The following is a 19,534-nucleotide window of genomic DNA, read 5'->3' as shown; positions in this document are numbered from 1 at the left end:
GCAGCCGAATCTGAACCAAATACTTCCTTAGTCATACAGACCTAGTGGATTTTATTAGAGGGTTCCTTAGCAAAATCTTAATGGAGACAGATGGGTAGCAGATAAGGAACAAACTAATTGTATTCAATATCCCAACACACATTTTTTAGACTTCCTCCTTTGCAAAGTGTAGGGTTTTTTTTCCACTTGTACTTTACATGTAAACACTTCAGGTTGAACTTTACATGTAGGAGTTCTTATTGATCACAATTAGGTATCAGTATTAATTTGATGACACTAAAGCCCATACAAAAATATTGTTTGTTTAACATTATTTTCAAGACAATTTTAACCATAAGAATCCAATTCTCTTTATGGAAAATTTGATTCGCCCATTTAGCTCCAAGAATGCTCTGAAACAATACATTTTCTCTGCTGCTTAAGAAGTTCAATTTCATACCTGAAAAGGTGGATTATATTGGGTGACCTCCACAAGAACATCGTCAGACATCTGGTAACCTTTGTCTTCTACTGTTATCAGAGTGTAGTAGATGAGGCACGGACTGTCTCCAAGATGCCATGCTGCAGCCAAAATCACCAGACCCTCACTATTTATTGAAAAAACAATACTTAGAAGAAGTTGGTAAACTATTTACCTAACAAACCCACCCAACCTCAATATTCAAAAGCCATAAACATAAGGAAGACAATACATAAATAATATTTTCCAGGTATCCAATGTCATTAGGAAGGTATCCATTTTTATTTAATAGGAACTTTAACTATTCACTGTTTTAAGTAACAATCAATATGTGGTGTTAATAGTTTTAATAGTGATCTCATTGCCGTAACAACTTTTTCCAAAATGTGAATCTATATAAAAAACAAAATCCCGTATTTGGACTGTTCTTAACAACTGCGTGAATAACAGATGGGTCCATCACCAGCTAGATGCAAATATACTCACCGATTTTGCTGCAAATCCAAATACTGAATATTGACTCCTCCCTTAATGTCCTCATAGTTACTTTCAGAACCCTAAAAAAAATTAATTTGTAATTACACAAATATATCAACTATCATTCTTTATTATTCAAGTTTCCTGCCTCTTACCCAAATTGCATCTGTGATGTGCTCTTTAAGAATCCTGCTGATATCCCAGCTGAGAACATGACGCTCCACAGAATCATCAATCTCCCATTTGTTCAGATTAGAATTGGTCAGCGTATAAAAACTTGATCTCTCTTTGTCCCAAAGAACACTAGAAAGCTTCATTAAAACAAACAAACAAACAACCCCAAGTTATAGCTTTACTGTTATGATACCACATGCCTTTCTGCACCCTACTTCAAACAAGAATCTACTTGACCTATGAAAAAAAGGTCTAGATACCAAAATAATTCCAAATGAAAGTCTTATTATTTGGATTAATATAAAACAATACCCATAACAAAAATATGTCAATCTCCCTTCCAGCTTTTGTGGAATTTACAGAAAACCTAAGATGATCCAGAATTCTTGGTGTCCTATCATATAGGAGGAAATCTTTGGGTTACCACTAGTTTCTCCTCTAATATAAAGGCTGTCACTAGGAGAAGTCAAGATTCTGAATTTCATTCTGCAGGACATGCTGACATTTTTTAAATTTCCTTTGGCACAAATCTAAATAGCAGATTGAAATTTACTGAATACAAGTGGGGTATGTTGGTTTGAGATGTTCAGTTTCCTGCTAGTGCAAGCTGATAAGCAGCAGTTAAGAATGGGGAAAGGATTTACTGAAGAAAGTAATTAGAATACAGAATTATAATTTTATGTATAAGGGCATAATTACAAACACTTATTTTCTGAACTTACCACAGCATCGTTACTTGGAGACAAAATACCGAACAGAGAAGAAACCCTTCGGCCAATTCCAGAAAACATGCCTTGTCCCTGAGGCAGGACATGCTGGTTGATCTTCCCAGAACTATCTGGAACTAATCGAACTAACTGGCCCCTTGAAGAAGATAAAATAAAACTTCCTCCCTAACAACAAAAATAAGATGTCTGTATTAGTCATATGAAAGCCACACTGCCATACTTCTGCAACAATTCAAGTACCATGAAATAAGGATTTTCTGTACCAGGTCAAAATCAAAGAACAGGACTGGGAAGCTAACAATACCTCCACACAGTTTACCTGTAGGCTAGCAGAATCACACCATAAGAGATTTTATTATAAAATTAGTTAAGATACAGGTGATTCTGAAAGACTAGGAAACACTTTACTTAGTTAAAAATATCAGCCCCTCAAGAGGCCATGCATATTCCATGTATATTATAAAGCAGGGGTTTTCAACCTTTTTTATGGAGTATACTCCTTCTGGTGGGTACCCCTCCTGGACTGTACTCCCTGGATGAGTTGGGGGGGTGGGCCAGGGTACCCCAGCAGGCCGGTCAATGGGCAGGGGTTTGGTACTTGGGTGGTGGCAGCAGGCAACAGCAGACAGCGGCAGTAGGTGGCAGGCAGTGGCGCACTGCGGCAGCAGGAGAAGCGGGGGTACTTGGGAAGCACGCTGGTATGTAGTGACATGTGGTAGCATGCTTTCCAAGTACCCTCGCTTCTCTGTGCTGCCACCGCATACCCCCTGGGGCCTTCCCAAGTACCCCCAGTTGACAGCCCCTGTTATAAAGCTTTCCATAAAGAATGATGTAGTCTATCAAATTTAGGGTTTTTTTTTTTTTTTAAAACGGCTATACATATTTCTTCCAAGGCTTAACATATCATGTAGTTAACATATTATGTAGTACTCAACCTCTAATGAATGTTTTATTCAACATTATGTGTACACTCAATGCTCAGCTTTATAAGATAACCTCTCTACAAAAGAAAATTAAATTTCTTTGTGTGTTTGAGCATTCTCATATCTTGCCAAACAAGTCAATGTTTTTTCACTGACATGTCCTGTTCTATCAAAACTACCTGCACAAAGAAAAATCCAGACTATGTTAAGAGGAACTTGTAATATATTGGAAAAAAATCCAGCATTAGTGAATTCAGAGCTGGTAAAGGATGCCAGATTAGTAATAAAAGACAATGTGGTGCTACTATTAAGCCAAAGAACAAAGTAGATAGTGGTAGTAAAAAGATGACACAAAGGCTCAGCTCTGGTATAAAGCAGTCAATTTCAGCAGTGCTACAGCAGAGACTAAATGATCTTATGCTATTAGGAATGCCATGAATTCCTAAGCAGAAACACTCTAAGGATTTTGCCAGTCATCGGAAGTGATGATCTGTTTAGGTCCCTTCTGACCCTAAGTACTATGAAAAATCAAAATACATCTCTCTCTTATCTTAACTGTTTTCTGAATATATCCTGTCTAACAAATTAATGCACAAGACAATCTGACCTTCTGTCCCATTTTGAAACTCTTATGAAGAAAGCACTGCTCATAATTCATGATAATTTTATCACTGTCAGTAAAATTATTGATAATAATACATAGTTTCTTCTGTACCTATTTAATACTAAGTTTCTGGGCCTTTAAAAGATGCACCATATTACTGTTAGGCATTTCTAAGTTACTGCTCAAAAATATTTCAAGCGTTACTCAAATTTGTACTGTACCTTTACTGCTGTTAGGAAACTGCACAAAGAGCCTCCAAAGTCTGTAGATGTCTCCGTATAGGAACCTGCATGCCCAAGACTGGGCCAGTAACGTATGGATCCTTCACTGGTAGCAACCATTACCGACAGAGACTTGAAATTACATTACAAAAAAAAAGATCAGTCAACAGAGTATATGGGTTAACTATAATCAGGATGTAGCTTTAAAACATTGTTTTTAATAAAAACCTCTTCTGAAGATCCCAACAGTTGAGTAATTAATAGAAAAAACTGGTAAGTATACACACCCATTCAGGGTAAAGGGAGGACTATGTAAAAGCAGCAAGTTCTTATTCAGATATAATAATGCATAGACTGAGTCATATTTGTCAATCTTACCAATAAAAACAAAAGTAATTTTTGCTACTTTTTACTTCTGATAATCAGTAGGGCCTACATAGCTACAGGAATCCAGATCATGTTTACTGATGCAGGAGACAGCAAAACATACAGAATCTTTAATATTAATGACTGCAGAAAACTCCAAACAGTGAGAGTTCGCAAGCTTGAAATGTTGATCTATATTACAATACAGTATGAAACTTTTCCAAAAGAATGAATATCATTTATTTTGTCATTTAAAGTTATTAGAAAATATTCCTGAACTGGTTAATTTAAGTTATTCACCTGCAGAGAAGGTGTTTCACCTGAGGTACTGAGACAAGATATAGCTGTCAAACAAGAACTGCACTGGTAGTCACTGGGTGGTAATTGAAGTTCCTTGCACACAGATAACTGTAGGGAAAAAAGCACTATTATAGACAGAACCACTACATCACACTAGTGTAGACACAACTGGAAACAGTCCCTTCTTGATTATCAAGTTCCCTGCTGCAGCAGGCAACCGGCTCATACAAGCCCTTTCATAAAAGGGACTGAGTTCAATCATAAAACTAGTTTATACCAAATTTATTTCTTAACCAGAAGGCAGTTCCAGATCCTCATTACTTTGATGCTTAGAAACCCCTATTAATTTCCCATAAATATATTCATGGCTGGTTTGTCAATTTGTTCATATACTAACAAAGTTCTAGCTTTAGGAGCCCTTTTCCTCCTTGGTGCTTACAAATCTGTATTGGTATGCTAATTTTAGGTCTGACACTAGATACTATGGTAAAAAGAAAATAATCACATTACTCAAATTACATTAAACCAGGGTTTTAGAGAGGATTCCCAATGATAGTCACGTTTACGTAAAAGGCAACTGGCTTGTGCTCATCTTAATGATATATTCAGGAAAATGTCACTAATTAATTTTACCAAACTTAGGCCTTCATTTACAAGTCTCAACCATAGGTTACAACACTTGACTCAAAATAATCATTTTTCAGATGCTGCTTCCAAACAATTGGCAATTTTTTTTCAAAAGGTTTTACTACTGCAAGTTTAATAACTGAAGTGAGCCATCTCCCTAATAATCACATTGTTAAAGAACATAAGTCCATCCTACTTCTACCACTGATTAAAAGGAAAAACCAAACAAAGAACAAAACTATGCCCGTCATCCATGCATTTATTTGCCTATAGATTACTAGTCTGTGCCCAGCCCTTCATCTGTTCTTGATCCTTTCAGACTGAAAGCTCTCTAGAGCACAGATTCTCAACCAGGGTGCTGTGAAGTACTGCATAGGTGTCAGTTTGCCAATTTTGTTGTATGCCAAGGTGTGTAAACACATATGTATGGTTCACAAAACAAACCCAGAAACTTCCAATAGGAATCCATATAATCAAAAACATTGTGGTGGTGTTTCTGAGTTCTTTCCAACAGAAAACTGTTCTATTATTTTTCCATAGGCAAATAGTGAATAAAAGCTAAGAGCTGGCATTTTCAGAGGGGAGCTTTGGAGCCTAAAGAGGCTGAGAACCATTGCTCTAGGCCATCATCATCCATATTTGAGCAAGACCCAGCAAAAATAAAGCCTCCAACCAGACCAGGGCCATTTCGTATTATTGCAAAAAAAGGTATTAGTAATTAACACAGTTTCCCCTTGTTTTATTAACAGTTTAACAATGAAAACCGCATTATTTAAGTATCAGATACTTCCTTTGAAATTCTTATGCTCTAAATTTTAAACCTGTACTTTTAAACTGCTCAGGGCTTTCCAACTTCACAGTGGGTGGGGGCTGCACTAGTCACAGGCCCCAGGCCACCCTCCACATGCCATGGATGCCACATGCCCTAAAAGCTCCCAGGACACCTGTTGTATGAATTCCCTGGCTGGCCCCCAGCAAACAGGCTCCCAGCTTCCTGCCACTACCACACAGGCAAGCCCCCCCCAGTAGTGTGCACCCACCTCTGTGTGATCACCCAAGCCCCCGCTGCACAGGCAGCACAAGCCCTCCTATGCCATATGAGCAGTGAGCTTACCTGGCACCTTCTAGTTGCATTTCCCTGTCCCGGCGACCCGTGCTGCCACCACAGCAGCAGGACCCATGAGGGAAGTGGCAGCCAGGTGGAAGCCCATGTTAACCCCCGTCAGCCAAATACAGCCCATGGGCCACTAACTGAACAGCCCTGAACTAGCTCATGCTCTAACAGTAGGTCCCCAAGAAGAGTCACAAACCATCACTTTCAGTAAAACTGCTACAACCATAAGGAAAGCATGCATGGAAAAAAGTTTCCACTCATACTACAAGAGAAAAAAAGTTTCTTTGAAGTGTTTTCCTTTCAGAAATAGAATCAGTTGCCCGTTCTCAATTCTACTCAATTAACCAGATGGCCAAACTATCCAACTAGAAGTACTTGAGAACAATCATGAACACACCCCTAGCTGAAATAGCGTGGCTGAGGGGGAGTAAGTTAGCTTGTTTAATAAATGTATAGTCAGAACATGGGTAGACAAGGTTCCTTGGATGAATTTGATATCTTTTATCAGAACATGTGCATTTGTCACTTAAGTATTAGGGAAGCTACAACGTGGAAAGTACATAAGAAAAACATGTTGCATTTGTTTGAGGAGCAAGGGTTTTTTGGGGGGAAATCTCTTTTATTAGACTAATAGTTGGGAGAGATATTTGAGGAGACATTTCCTGCCTCCACCCCCATTAAGAGCTCAGAAAAGCAGATTCTTAATTTCATAAGAGCTCCGGCTCCTAATGACATTAACTAACTCATACTGAAAAACTGTTACGTTCATTTTTTTATTAATCGGTGCCCTAACACAAATATTTTATTGGCATGATAAAACTACAGGTACTCCTCACTTAACGACCTACCTGTTTAACGACCGCGCGGACTTACGACCAGCTCTCCGAGCAGTCGGTATTGTATGAAACATATTGTGGAAACGGCAGCGCGGCATCTCAAGCCAAGGCACGCAGTATCAGGGGGCGGCTCCTCGCTTATCGACCAATTCGCTTAACGGCAGGAACAGAACTCGGTCGTTAAGTGAGGAGTGCCTGTATTCAAAACATCCATGCACATGTGGCATACAAAGCTTCAATTTTCATGACAGTGTAAAGATTAGTTATTGGACTATTTAAAATTAAATTTTTTATACAGCTAGCTTCTAAAAATTATTAAATCCCTAAAGCATTTCTGCCTTAAATGAAACCTAGTAAATGCAAAAACACCCCCCCAAAAACTCCCAAACCCTCACTACATTGTTGATTTAAATTTACAACTGCAAAGAGGAATTACAAAAGTTACAAACTTCAACTTTAGTCATGGAAATGCTACCAACATTTCATACTAATACACACCTTTTTTTTAGGAGTTGAGTCTCAGTTTGTCAACTAACTCTAGAGTCAAGTAAAAGACTTGGTCAACTGGCATAAAATAAATACATTTATTTTTCAAATCCTCATCTTAACCATCCATTTACCTTTGCAACTGGTGATTGACCAATTTTCCAAACAGTCAGCCTCTCTTTGTAGACTAGCCAGGCCCAGCCACTTTCATCCACTTGGACACTTAACTGGTCATCAGCTACATAAAAAAAAGTCATTTAATTTTTCTTTAAATTACAGAATTGTAAGACACTGAAGAATAACCTTTAAATTATCATGTCTTCAATGTGGTAAGAAAAGGGTACATGATTTTTTTAAAGCTATTTCATGTTAGAAATTCAATCTCTTCGGATAATTAAAGGCATCCTTTTACCAAGTAGTGTCTAAAATTTGATGCAACTCAACATGTATGAGAAAAATATTAGTCCCTGCTAGAAATTTAAAAATGACCAGTTCCATGAAACTGACATCTTATTAGACAAGAGCAGAACAAACCGAAAAAAATCTAAATTTATTCCAGCTGTATGAAAAAATCTAATCTATGGGAACCATTATCAAGAAGGGCAAGGCTGAATATAGGATATAATCTTTGAAGAGACAAGATACATAGTGAACTATGTTAGTTTCACATCAGGCAAAAGATGGGGTAGAATATCATCTTTGAGACTAAGCCTGTCATACCAGGTAGCTTCTTGGTTTCAAGGCAAACCCTATTTTCATGGGCTTTTTGAAAACGATAAGGACACATCATATCTCTCTTACAATTATCTGCTAGTTTTATATTTTATAGAGAACATATCAAGATGTTATATTTACATTAACAGCTTAGGCAATGTGTCCTTGAAGAATTATTAAAGTATTAGCAGTTCATAGTAGATTCTTTTAGATGAAAAAGAGAAAGAGAAAAGCATATGCAAAAGAATAGAGAAATATATTTGTTTACTCAACCCCTGAGAATAACCCATGTCATTGTTGTAAGCCTTTCTAATGCCCCTCTAATCATGGTATCCAGGGGGTAAATTCAAAATTGGGACACAAGATTTCAACCATAAACAGCCTTGCTTCTTCACCATTCTAAAGTTCAACTGTTTATATAGCTTGTTTGCTTTTAATTGAGTTCAACCTCTGTTAGGAAGAAAAGACTTTTATACATAAAAATATTGCTGTATGCTCTCAGAATATTAGCTCATTCTAATCACCTTCCAACACTGTGGTTCCATACCTTGAATATTAGAAGCCACTAACATATGTAATTTTTGAGTGAAAGATATTTGAACAATTCCAATAACGTATGGAGAACACAGCACTGAGTACATTGATGAAACGCACTTAATCAGCAATTACTTTACAGCATTAGCCAACAAGAACAAAAAAAGGGAACTACATATTCAGAATGGCATTCCATTTTAAACTGATGACAAGGGATCCTGATTTTCTCTGTTTAAAAATGGCACATTCTCTGATAAAAATCCCAAATTCTCCAATTAAAACCCCCAAATCCGTGTTTTTCCACAGTTAAAATGAAACACCGCTATATCTATCTATCTATAGGTATCAGTTGAACACAGTATTTTATTGAAATATTTACAATTTGAAATTTAAAGCCTACCAGAGCTTCAAACACTACAATAAAATAAATTCTAAATATCTATAAATGTTGGTGTTTGATTTTGGGTTTTTTATCAAGGAAAATCAGAGCTCACCCTGCCCCGCCCAAGACAAGCTGCCCGTGGCTCTGTCCCGCTTCCCACCCCGGGCTCTGCAGCTGTGTATCCTGGTCCCAGGCCCCAAGCTCTATGCACCACCCCACCTGGGCAGCAGCACCAGCCCCAGCCCTGTCCAACCCCCTCCCTTCCTCACTATGGGGGCCTTAATTCCCCACCCCATCACCAGACTTACCTGCTGGAGCTGCTCTCCAGGCTGCCTGGTGGTCATGTGCATGTGCGTACATGCACATGCACATGGCATGCCCTGCCTGATTGCCCTCCTCCTGCTCCCCCAGTCTCTTTCAGGCTGGAACTCTGCCAGTTTACAAAGAGGAACTCACCGTTTCCTAACTTAGAAGGAAAAAAAAAGGTTTTTTTTCCTTAAAAGGAAAAAATTTGGGTTTTACCAAGTTTTTCCACGGCAAACTAAAAACCCGGACCCCTGCTGCCGACTTTGTCCCAGGCTATTGCCTTCCAAACCTATTCAAGCACGAGTGGTAATATTTAAACATAATTGCAGCAACTATATCAAATTACTTGTTTTGCTTGATCTGAATAACACTGTAATCTTACAAACAAAACAAAACTGGCATAAGTGCAGTAAAATAATTTTGTTTTAAACCATAAGTCTGTTTCTGAATTTCCTGACTGCAGTGACTGACTACTGAAAGAAAGTTCAGTAGCTTGGTCATGCAGAATTAGTTGCATTTTTAATACTAAAGGGAGGTTTATACTCAAACAAGTTGCTTACAGTATACAATTAAAGTGGGGCTATATTCTTTCCTTTTCTTCACCCTATATCAATTGATTAATGGTATCCAGAAAGTAAGATCTTTCTTTTAGTTGCTCCTTTTCCCACAAAGATAATACAGAAATGAAGTTCATACCATCAGCCCTTCTTAGGGCCTCCATAACCTTAACAGGGAGAGAGGATCCAAAAGGCTTAACATCATAGTTGATGGTCTCGCTTGCTGAAGGGTGCTGTATGACTCTTGTTGGTGTAGCTCTAACAAACAAACAAACAAAGAAACAAACAAACAAACAACTGTAATTTTTCCCACTATTTCTACAGTTGTTTTAAAACATCAGACACATTTCACTGCTAATTGGTAAAAGAATGGCTTTTGAAAAAATGACAGTAGTGCGTATCTCTGAGAACTGCCATTGCAGGCAGCAAGTCATAACCTTAGTTCTTCCTCTGGAAAGTTGTTTGATTGTTATCAGATTCCTTTATTTACAAATTGAGTTTTTATGTAGTTTACCTCCATTTAACAGATAACACCTTTCCTACAAGCAAAACATTATAGTGGCATCTTCCAGGAAGACGGAAAAATAATGCCTCTAAAACCCAAACCTGGAGTTAAATCAGAAAGGAAGGGTGGGCTGCCATATTAAACAGATCAGAAGTTCCAGCTACCAATTCCTCAGAAGCAAAAATGCCACCTGAACAATCTTTACCAATCTTAAGTGTAAAGGATTCCATTTGAGAATGAATTTTGAAGGTTGTTCTGGGATTTATAATAGTTCTCATTAATGTACAGTGGGGAAGAGTTAATTTGTAAGGTTTTCTGCATGATGCTTTTTTTCTTATATATACCAGAGGCCGTAGGCAGTGGAAGGGGGCGGCCAATGGGGCTTAGCCCCCCCCAAACACAGGGCAGCAGTAGGGCCACACGGCAGCCTGGCCATGGGCTTCCGGCACTGCAGCAGGGCTGGAAAGTGAGTAGGAGTGGGGCCGGGGCGCGGGATGGAGCCGTGAGTGGTTCATCTGGGGGGCACCCAGCATGGGGAGGGAGTGGCGGCTCTCGCTGCTGTGCTTATCCCAAGAGGTCATGCATGGGGGGGGGACGTGTGCCCCTGCATCTGCGCTCAGGGAGGCAGGCTGCAGCTACAGGCTGGGGCCAGGGCTAAGCTGGGCTCTTCTCAGAGGGAGGAGCCTGGGCTGGGCTGGGCTGGGCTGGGCTCGAGGCAGGTGGCAGCACTGGGGGGGGGGGGGGGGGGCGGCGCTATAGGGCAGCTGGCGGGGGGGCTGCAGCCATCCCAAAATTTGCTGTAACACTCCCAAGTCCCACCTCTCAGCACTGCTTGCCCTGAGTGCAGCCTGGCCCAGCTCCCCCCTGCCGGAAAGACCCTGCCGGGAAGAGCCAAGCTTAGCCCCAGCCCACAGCTGCAGCCCACCTCCCCCCACACAGATCCAGAGGCACATGCCCCCCATGCCCTCCGAGGGTACCTGCAGCAGTAGGAGCCATCATCCCCTCCTTGTACCGGGCACCTTCCAGACAAGCCACTCACAGCTCCCATGCCCCATTTGGGGGGCTGAGCGTGCAGGCATGCCCCCGCTGGCGAGGCAGGGGTCAAGGGCTGGCGACGGGGAACTGCTCCGCTTCCCAGCCCTGGTGCCGTGTGCCTCCTTGCTCCCAGAGGCATGGCAAGGTGGGGGCTGGGGCCAGGAAACTGCTCCACTCCCGGGGACAAGGCGGGGGCTGGCGCCGGGGAACTACTCTGCTTCCCAGCCCTGGCGCCATGTGCCTCCTTACTCCCAGAGGCATGGCAAGGTGGGGGCTGGGGCCAGGGCCAGGGCCAGGAAACTGCTCCACTCTTACAGGCAATGCAGGAACGGGGGCTGAGGTTCCTGGCTTTGAGGGCCTTTGCTATTTTATACTGCCAATATATGACACATAAAAGCTCAAAATGGTACAAGTTAATGATTATAAAATAAGTTTAGGAAAATACAGCAAGTTCCTATTGAAATTCACATGCCTATTTAAATAAAGAGGAGCTGTATCCAAGTGAGATTTGACCTTTGGTTGTTATCTTTCCACCATCAAAAACAGTCATGTTAATAAGTGAAAAATAAAAATAAATGAATTCCAAATGAATACCCAATCCTCTACTCCCTAAAATGCATCACTGCAGAAATAAAAGCAGATTTCAAATCAAAGAAAGGCCAGTGTTTAGGGCCAAGGTTCCCTCCAAGCTGTGTTCCCGGAGGCGAGGTGGGGGCTGGCACCAGTTTTTTAGCCATTTAGTGGTTTGTCTTTATTGTCATTAATTTATGCATTTAAATTTTAAAGTATTAAAGTGCTAGCTACAGCTGTGTTGGTCTAAGGGCATATGCAGACAAGGTGCTTTGGGTAAGTTAACTGCTTTTTCTATCATTCTAGAAAGGCCAATATCTTCCCTGCAGCAAGGATCATCTTTATATTCATTTTACAATGTCCAAGCATAAGTGTGAAGAGGATGAATGCAGTGGACGAGCTAAGAAGAAGAGCTGCTCAAGATTCAAAGAAGACTGGTTGAAGGAGATGTTCGAAACTGACAGATTCACACAGATTCTGTGATGAAACTATGCAACCAAAGCAGAGGAATCCTGAAAAGTTCATTTTCTGAAACATGCGAGACACGGGAAAATAGGATAGAACTGTCTGAAAGGAAGTGATCAAATGCCGATGAGGTAAAAGTCTTAATTGATAATGTTCTCCTCACAGTGAAGTTAAACTTATCAATGTTATCAGTGCAGGAAATCCAGAGTCACGTTGGTAAATATGTTAAAATTCCCGAAAGCTGGAGAAGTAAGAATTATGCATTTCAATTTATTGACTGCATAAATTCTGTAATTCATCAGGGAGTACTGAATGAAATGTGTACATCGCATTCCACACTTTGATAGTTGACGAGAGCACAGGTATCTCTATTAGCAAAACGTTAATACTGTAAGTAAAATTCTGAACTATGGATGGTTTCACACATCTGAACAGGTTTGCTGGAATTTTAAAGCTGACAGCTTGTGATAGCTCCACTATTAGGCAATTTTATGTTGACAGCAACTTAGATATGCAAAAGATAGTGTTTACCTCTGATGGTGTTTCAGTAATGCTTGGAAAGTGCAATGGTGTGGCTGCAGTACTTCGCCAGTCTATTCCACATCTGCTCAAGCAGCACTGCGTGGCACACTGGGAAAACTTGGGGATTGATGATGCATTGATGATGGGGTGCACTGAAACTCTACTACAGACCATATACACACTTTTTAGTAGGTCTTCTGTAAAAAAATCTAAGTTTGAAGAACTACCTAAGGCTGCTGAGTGTGAAACATCATTTAGACCACTGAATAAGGCCAGATGGCTCTCTAGACATTTTACTGTTAGCACCTTGATGAACTACTGCACACAACAAATGGCTGAAGACGATGACCCAATTCACAAATATTGCTTGGACAAACTGCGGAAACCAGAGTATCATGTTGCACTGGTCATACTAAATGATGTCTTAGGTGAAGTGGCTGAGCTGTGCAGAATGCTTCAACGAAGTTCACTAACAACAGTAGAAGCATTTCAGTTTGCTAAAGCTAGAATTGCCAAATTTTGCTTTTCAGTATCTTGGTGAGACTGTATATTTTTCTGAAAACGTTCAAACCTTGCTGTCATCATTTGAATCACCTGTTGACACTACATCAGTTATTCAAATCATTGAGCATACATGTGACCACACAGACAACAGATTTCCAGAAGGCGAGTTGAAAGAATGGTCAATTTTTTTATAAGGATTCTTTTTCCTCTTCATCAAACAGGAATGATTTCTCTTTTGGGCACGAGGTGCTGAAAGCATTGGCAACAAGACATAGATAGCACCTTGCTAAACAAATCTGTAGAAACTCTGAAGAAGAAACTATGCAAAAAATATGTGGACTTTAAATTAACTGTTAGTGAGAAGATGAAAACTGGGGCAATAAAGACCATTGAAGACATGGTCACCTACATACTACAACAGGAACAATTTAGTGAACTGTCATTACTTGTTGACATCTGTGCCACTTTCCAGGCATCTAGTGCAGATTGTGAGAGAGGGTTTAGCCTCATGAACACAATAAAAACAAAGTCTAGAAATCGTTTAGAAGCTGATAATCTGGACAAGCTGATGCAAAGTAAACTTCATTTAGCATCAGGAAAGACTGTTAACCTGGACACTGTATATTCTGTTTGGAAAACAGAAAAAGGTAGACAGGAGTCACTTTGGTAAATAAAGGTTATAGTATCATCTTTTTTTGTTATACTGAGGCAGACCAAAGTGGCGCGTGCTGAAAGGGGGAGGTGGGACCAATTCGGGAACGGATCGAAACGGCGCGCTCATGGACTGCTACACCTTAAAGGGAACACTGGCCAGGAGCTGGAGCCCTGCGTGCTGAGGCAGAAGTTGTCCAGCTGTAGCTTCCTCACACCTCCCCACCTACCTGGCTGGGTGTGTGGTGCCTGGAACATGTTCCCACAGCCACCACTCCTTCCCCGTGACTGCCTGCCACCCATACCAGTGTAGTAGGGGCTGGAGGAGGAGCTTCTGGAAGTGGGGAGAGCTGAGCAGTACCCAGGCGGCTGTAGCCACAACCAGAGCAGCCCTGAAAAGAAGCTGTGCACACTGGCTGGGGATGTGACAGGCAGGAGTACAGTAGGAGTGTGGCACAGGATGCCTTGGCACCGTCTCCCATCCAAGTGCCACAGGCCAGATGCAATCAACTGGCGGGCCTGATCCAGGCTGTGGGCCATATTTTGCCCACCCTGCGATAGATCCTGTGGGCCAGATTTGGCCTGGGAATCAAAGTTCCCCCCACTTTGCTATAAACTCAGGAACCAACTAAAAAACTATTGCCCCAGAATCTTGAAATATCTCCCACCAGAAAACATTAAAAAGCTTAAGAAAATATAAAACAAGGCTATCCTATTTAAATTCCCCAATTTAGGGATAGGCCTCTTTCATACAACCTTAGTTCCTTTATGTAGCAAACAAATCAACAATGCCCAAGTCCATAAATATTAAAGTTGAACTTTTTTTTGATTAGGGGAAGTAGATTTGTTGTTCCTCTAAAAGGATCCCCCAGGTCAGGGGTGACCAAGATATGGCCCACAGAGCCATGTCATTCAGCCTACGGGGCTACTCATGGGTCTGGAAATTTGACAAGGGAGTGGTATAGCAGCATTAATTACCACAGCTCCCAGAGCCATGACAATTAACACTGTTGCAGCTCCCGTGCCAGTAAATTTCTGGGCCCATGGGTAGCTCCATAACATGGTCCCACATGCTGGATCCAGCCTCTGCAGACAGGCCCTAACTCAGACGGCCAGATGAGTTGAACACCATCGCCCTAGATCATCAAATCCACTCCCTTACTCTTACAGGCCAACATACATACATTAATGACTTCACTTCTTAAAAGTAGTTAGGCTTTCTGCTCCCACAGACTTCTGGTTTTGCTTTTGCACGCTTTGATTGCCCCCACTTCCCAACTGGCCTCTGGAGGTTCTTAACCTTTTTTGTACCAGGACCCATTTGTCAACATCAATAGCCAGTGCCAACCCAGTGCCTCTCACTCCTGACCCACTGCCCTGTCCCCACAGTGTGTAGGTCAGGGGGTGGGTATGTGGGGCAAGGGGGGGGGCCCAAGCAGCCCCTGGCAAGCTGGAGCTCTACCAGCCTGCAAGGGAAAAGCCACAGTTTGCCAAGTTTTTCCCTTTTAAAGAAGAATCCATTTTAAAAGTTTGTTGATCCACTGTTCAAGTTTGTTTGCAACCCTTTTGTATATTCTTGAGATCCACTTTTGGGTTGCGACCTGGGTTGAGAAACGCTGCTCTAGATGCAGGTAGATATAGACACCTATCCAGAGAGAGGTGTGTGGGAGAGAGTGCGTGTTTTGTGAACCCCAGATCCCTCCAACAGATGCTGGGAAAGGATACACATGAGGCAGAGTGTAAGAACAGAAAGGAAAAGCTTTTGCATCCCAGTTTCTTCTCCCCTCCCCCCGAAGACTCTGCCTTCTGCACATCCTCTCCCAGCATCTGATGAAGGGAACTGGGGCTCACACAAGCTCATGTTGTACATTTTTGGCACTTTTAATAAGGGGGAAAAAAAATGTATCTCCACAAAGAAACTTCACCGATTTCACACTTAAAGCATCAGCAAAAGTTATCACACTGGCAGGGATACAGACATGCATCAAAAAAAGACTTGACACACAAAACACACTCCCTCCTGTGTCGCTCTCCAAAGGCACTCTGATACCCACCTCCTGACTGACTTCGGACTCGGGCAAGGACCGGCCTCTCAGGTCTCCCCTCACACAACGCCCCCTACCTCACGCCATTCTAGACCTCGCGGCGCGGCACGTGCGGGTAGCCAAGCGCCCACCCCACGCATGCGCGTCAGGGGCAACAAAGCCAAAGCGAGGCGGCGGCAGCAGCAGGGGGCGGGGCCCAGGCGGCGCAAGGGTTTCCGCGCAGCGAGTGGGGTGGGGCACTCACCGTGCTGACAGGGAGCCGCTCCTCCTGCCCGCCGGGGAGAAGAGCGCGGGAGAGCCGACCGGCGTCCCCAGGGCCAGGCTTCTCCTGCCGCCCGGCCGGGACACGGAGCCCCCAGCGGCCCCCAGGGCCCGACGGGCCGAGCCACTCGGTGTGCGCGGAGAGGCGGGGGGAGCAGCGAACATGGTGGGCAGAGGGGGCAGTTAGGATAAGCGGGGGAAGGGCGGGCGGGCGCGCGCGCTCCGACCCGCTTGCCTCCAAACTCGCCGGGGCTTCCGCCGTCACTCTCTGCGCCGCGCACTGCTCTCACATCACGCCCAGCCACGCCCCTTCCAGAGCCGTTAATAGCCAACCTGACAGGGCATCCCACCCAGAGGAGGCGGGGCTTCTGTTCCACCACTGCGGGCGGGAGGGGAGGGGAGGGGAGGGGAGGGGCTTGGTGTGCGGCCGCCGGCTTGTAGGGGCTAGGCTTGAGGCGCGCAGTTAGCTGTGGCGCATGCGCAGAGCGGGGCTGGGAGGGGTGCTGTGTTACCTTATGTAGGATAATTACCGTATTTCTCGGATAATGTCAACTTTTGTACAATGTGTAGTAGAAGTGTTCAAAATGTACGATCTATACTTTTTCCAGAGCCTGATGAACGGCCTTTGAGCCCAAAGGTTGGAGAAAAGGATATTTTTTTGCGAGTCCCCAGTTGGTCTAATGAAAGGTATCGTTTTGAAACCAAGAGGTCTAGATTTTTGCATTTCATCTCTTGTAGGCCAAGTGCTTGCAGTGGCCCTGGCTAGCAGCTCATGGCTACATGCCCTCAGGGGCTTCTGAGGTCCCCCTCTAGAGAACTTATTTTCACATTTTGATCCTTTGACCCCCACATCATTTCTATCCAAGAAATTAGTTGCATCTTTCACCCTTTGGCTCCACAAAGGCTATTAGTTAGCTGGGTGGGCCTTAAGGCCCATGTTAATATGGAAGATACAAATAAGACAGGAGCTTCTGAGGCTGGGGCCAGTTGGTACCTGAGGACACTAGCCCCTTGTGATGAAGCAGCCCTAACCTAGTGGCCCCTGCACCCTCTACCCACTGCAGCAGTCTGGCAGTGGGGGCTGGTGCCTGGCTGTGACCTGCTGCCACCTGCGACAGCATCCACCCTCTTGGACCTGCAGCCCCATGGCGGCACATCTGCTAGACCTAGACGGAAGCTGCATGGCCACCGGGGCTATGGTATGGGCACTGCAGCAAAGCCACCTTCACCTCTGGGCCAGCTGCCAGTGGGCCATGGATATGGCCTTTAGGCAGTACTGCTTTCATGTTTTCTGGTGCCCTGGCTCTGCCATTTGGACAGCTATCACCTAGAAGATGTGGTCCTTGCAGTGGCCCTACTGTCAACGTTTCCCTTCCTGGCCCCAAATGGCCAGGAAGTCAGCCAACTCATCTGCCCTCCAGCTGGGTCCTCAGTGCTGTCCCTGGGCAGGCTCCTCTGCCCAGTTCCTGCCCCTTGCTTCACCAATAGAGATCCTGGTGTTCCTCGTCTAAAAATCGCAAATTCTCTGATAAAAAACCCTCAAATTCTCTCATTAAAATACCGAAAATCCATGTTCCTCCACGATTAAAATTAAATACCACTATATATAGAGAGATCAGTTGGGCAATGTTTTATTGATATATTTACAATTTTAAAGGAATTCAGAAGCCTACCCAGTGCCTCTATCATTATAATAAACAAATTCTAAGTATCTACACACTTTGGCATCTGCTTTTAGTTTTTTTTGTCATAGAAAAGTTAGAGCTGCCCCTGCCCCCTTTGCTCACCAGGATGTGGGACACTGAGCAGCGCTGATATGCCAGTTCCCTGCCCCTACCCCTCACTCCCAAACCACAGCCCCTGCCGGCCTCCACTAGCTCCATTTCTGGCAGCAGCTCTGTACCAGCACCAAGACGTGAGTCCAGCTGCAGCTGTCCCACCTACTGCTTCGTGGCTCTAAGCAGCGCCAGCCCTTGCTGTTCTGCTCCCCATGCCTGTGCCCAGGCTGCAAACAGAAAAGGGCAGGAAACCCTGGTGTTTTGGAGCACAGCGTTGGTGGCAGGGTAGGGAGGGAACAAGGGAGAGAGGGGAATATTGACAGAGGGCTCCCCTGGAAGTCCCACCTCTCCCTGGAGATTGACAGGTAGCCATCTGTCAGTTTTGGAGAAGAGGCAGGACTTCTGGGATCCCTTGATTGAAGGTGTGGCAGGGCCTGTCATACACGGCTGTGAAAATGGCACCTGATGCCATGCCAAGACCATGAAATACAGAGGCAGCCTCCATGAATTAAGTAGGTCCCTAGTAATAAGCCCTGGCCACCAGGCAGTCATAAAAACATCAAGATTAAAAGTAGTACATACAGGTTTTGACTAGGTTAGGGTGCCATTGTGATTGTTCTTAAAAAACTTCTAATAAGATGGCAATTCCAACCTCAAAGAGCTTACAAGCTCAACGGGGCTCACAACTGCACTGGAAAATCCCATTTACTTCTCTTCTATACAAGAGATGCTGATAATAATGCAGAGAAAAGCCAGGGACAAAGAACATGCCATGTAAGAGGGGTACCCAACCTCCCATGGTGTTCTGCAGGAGGGTTAACAGAAATCCCTTCTTAAAATGGTATTAGGCAGAGGGGAGATCTGAACCAAATTTCATTTTCACATCCTGAGTTTCTCACATGGATCCTGTTTAAATTATCCTTATTAGAGATTAATTGTACCCCTTGCATCTATGAGACTATTTCTGAACAAGTTTTGCCTTTGGAATAAGTCTGCTTTAGCAGAGGTGAGCTTTGGGACCATATGATACAATCCTTTCTTTCCTGTTTCTAGAAGAGCTTGTTCTCGCTATGGTACCTTAAAGAGCTAATCAGAAGACGGCAAAGGAGAGGCTCATGTTAAAAAGAATCCCGAGTTTAAGGTGCTTACACTTGAAAAAAGACCTGAAGAGAACTATTTACAAGTTACACCTCTTTTTCTGCATACAGTGATCAGTACACATTGAGTTTCAGGTGCTGAAGAAGAATACGACATAGGCACTAGGGTCATTAATTCCAAAAATGCAGAATAGGAAACTTGTGTTTTTAAAAAAAAAAAACAAACCTCTAAAAATTCCCATCACATTGTGAAAACAGGACAGTTCCAACATGAGATGACAGGTACAATAAA

The 19,534-nt window shown here is 43.2% G+C and overlaps 1 protein-coding gene across 2 annotated transcripts in view; it reads right to left on the bottom strand.

Annotated features, from left to right (window-relative positions):
* NUP133 (nucleoporin 133) overlaps window positions 1–16,643 on the bottom strand; it is a 55,874-nt gene extending 39,231 nt beyond the window's left edge. The window contains exons 1-9 of one of the 2 annotated variants that reach the window (XM_014596718.3): window positions 16,351–16,643; window positions 9,949–10,067; window positions 7,451–7,554; window positions 4,254–4,361; window positions 3,588–3,719; window positions 1,834–2,004; window positions 1,093–1,248; window positions 947–1,017; window positions 440–587 (exon numbers count right to left, since the gene is read on the bottom strand). In XM_014596718.3, the coding sequence (XP_014452204.1) occupies window positions 440–587; window positions 947–1,017; window positions 1,093–1,248; window positions 1,834–2,004; window positions 3,588–3,719; window positions 4,254–4,361; window positions 7,451–7,554; window positions 9,949–10,067; window positions 16,351–16,532 (1,191 nt within the window). In that variant the 5' untranslated portion in view covers window positions 16,533–16,643. Of the gene's footprint in view, window positions 1–439; window positions 588–946; window positions 1,018–1,092; window positions 1,249–1,833; window positions 2,005–3,587; window positions 3,720–4,253; window positions 4,362–7,450; window positions 7,555–9,948; window positions 10,068–16,115; window positions 16,196–16,350 lie in introns of those variants that run through there. The other variant, XM_059715375.1, reaches the window with a different exon arrangement.
* Between the last annotated feature and the right edge of the window lie 2,891 nt (window positions 16,644–19,534).

Source organism: Alligator mississippiensis, chromosome 1, assembly GCF_030867095.1.
Source record: "Alligator mississippiensis isolate rAllMis1 chromosome 1, rAllMis1, whole genome shotgun sequence".
Taxonomy (NCBI): Eukaryota; Metazoa; Chordata; order Crocodylia; family Alligatoridae; genus Alligator; species Alligator mississippiensis.
Note: the sequence above shows the minus strand (reverse complement) of the source record. Positions and strands in the feature narration are given on the sequence as shown.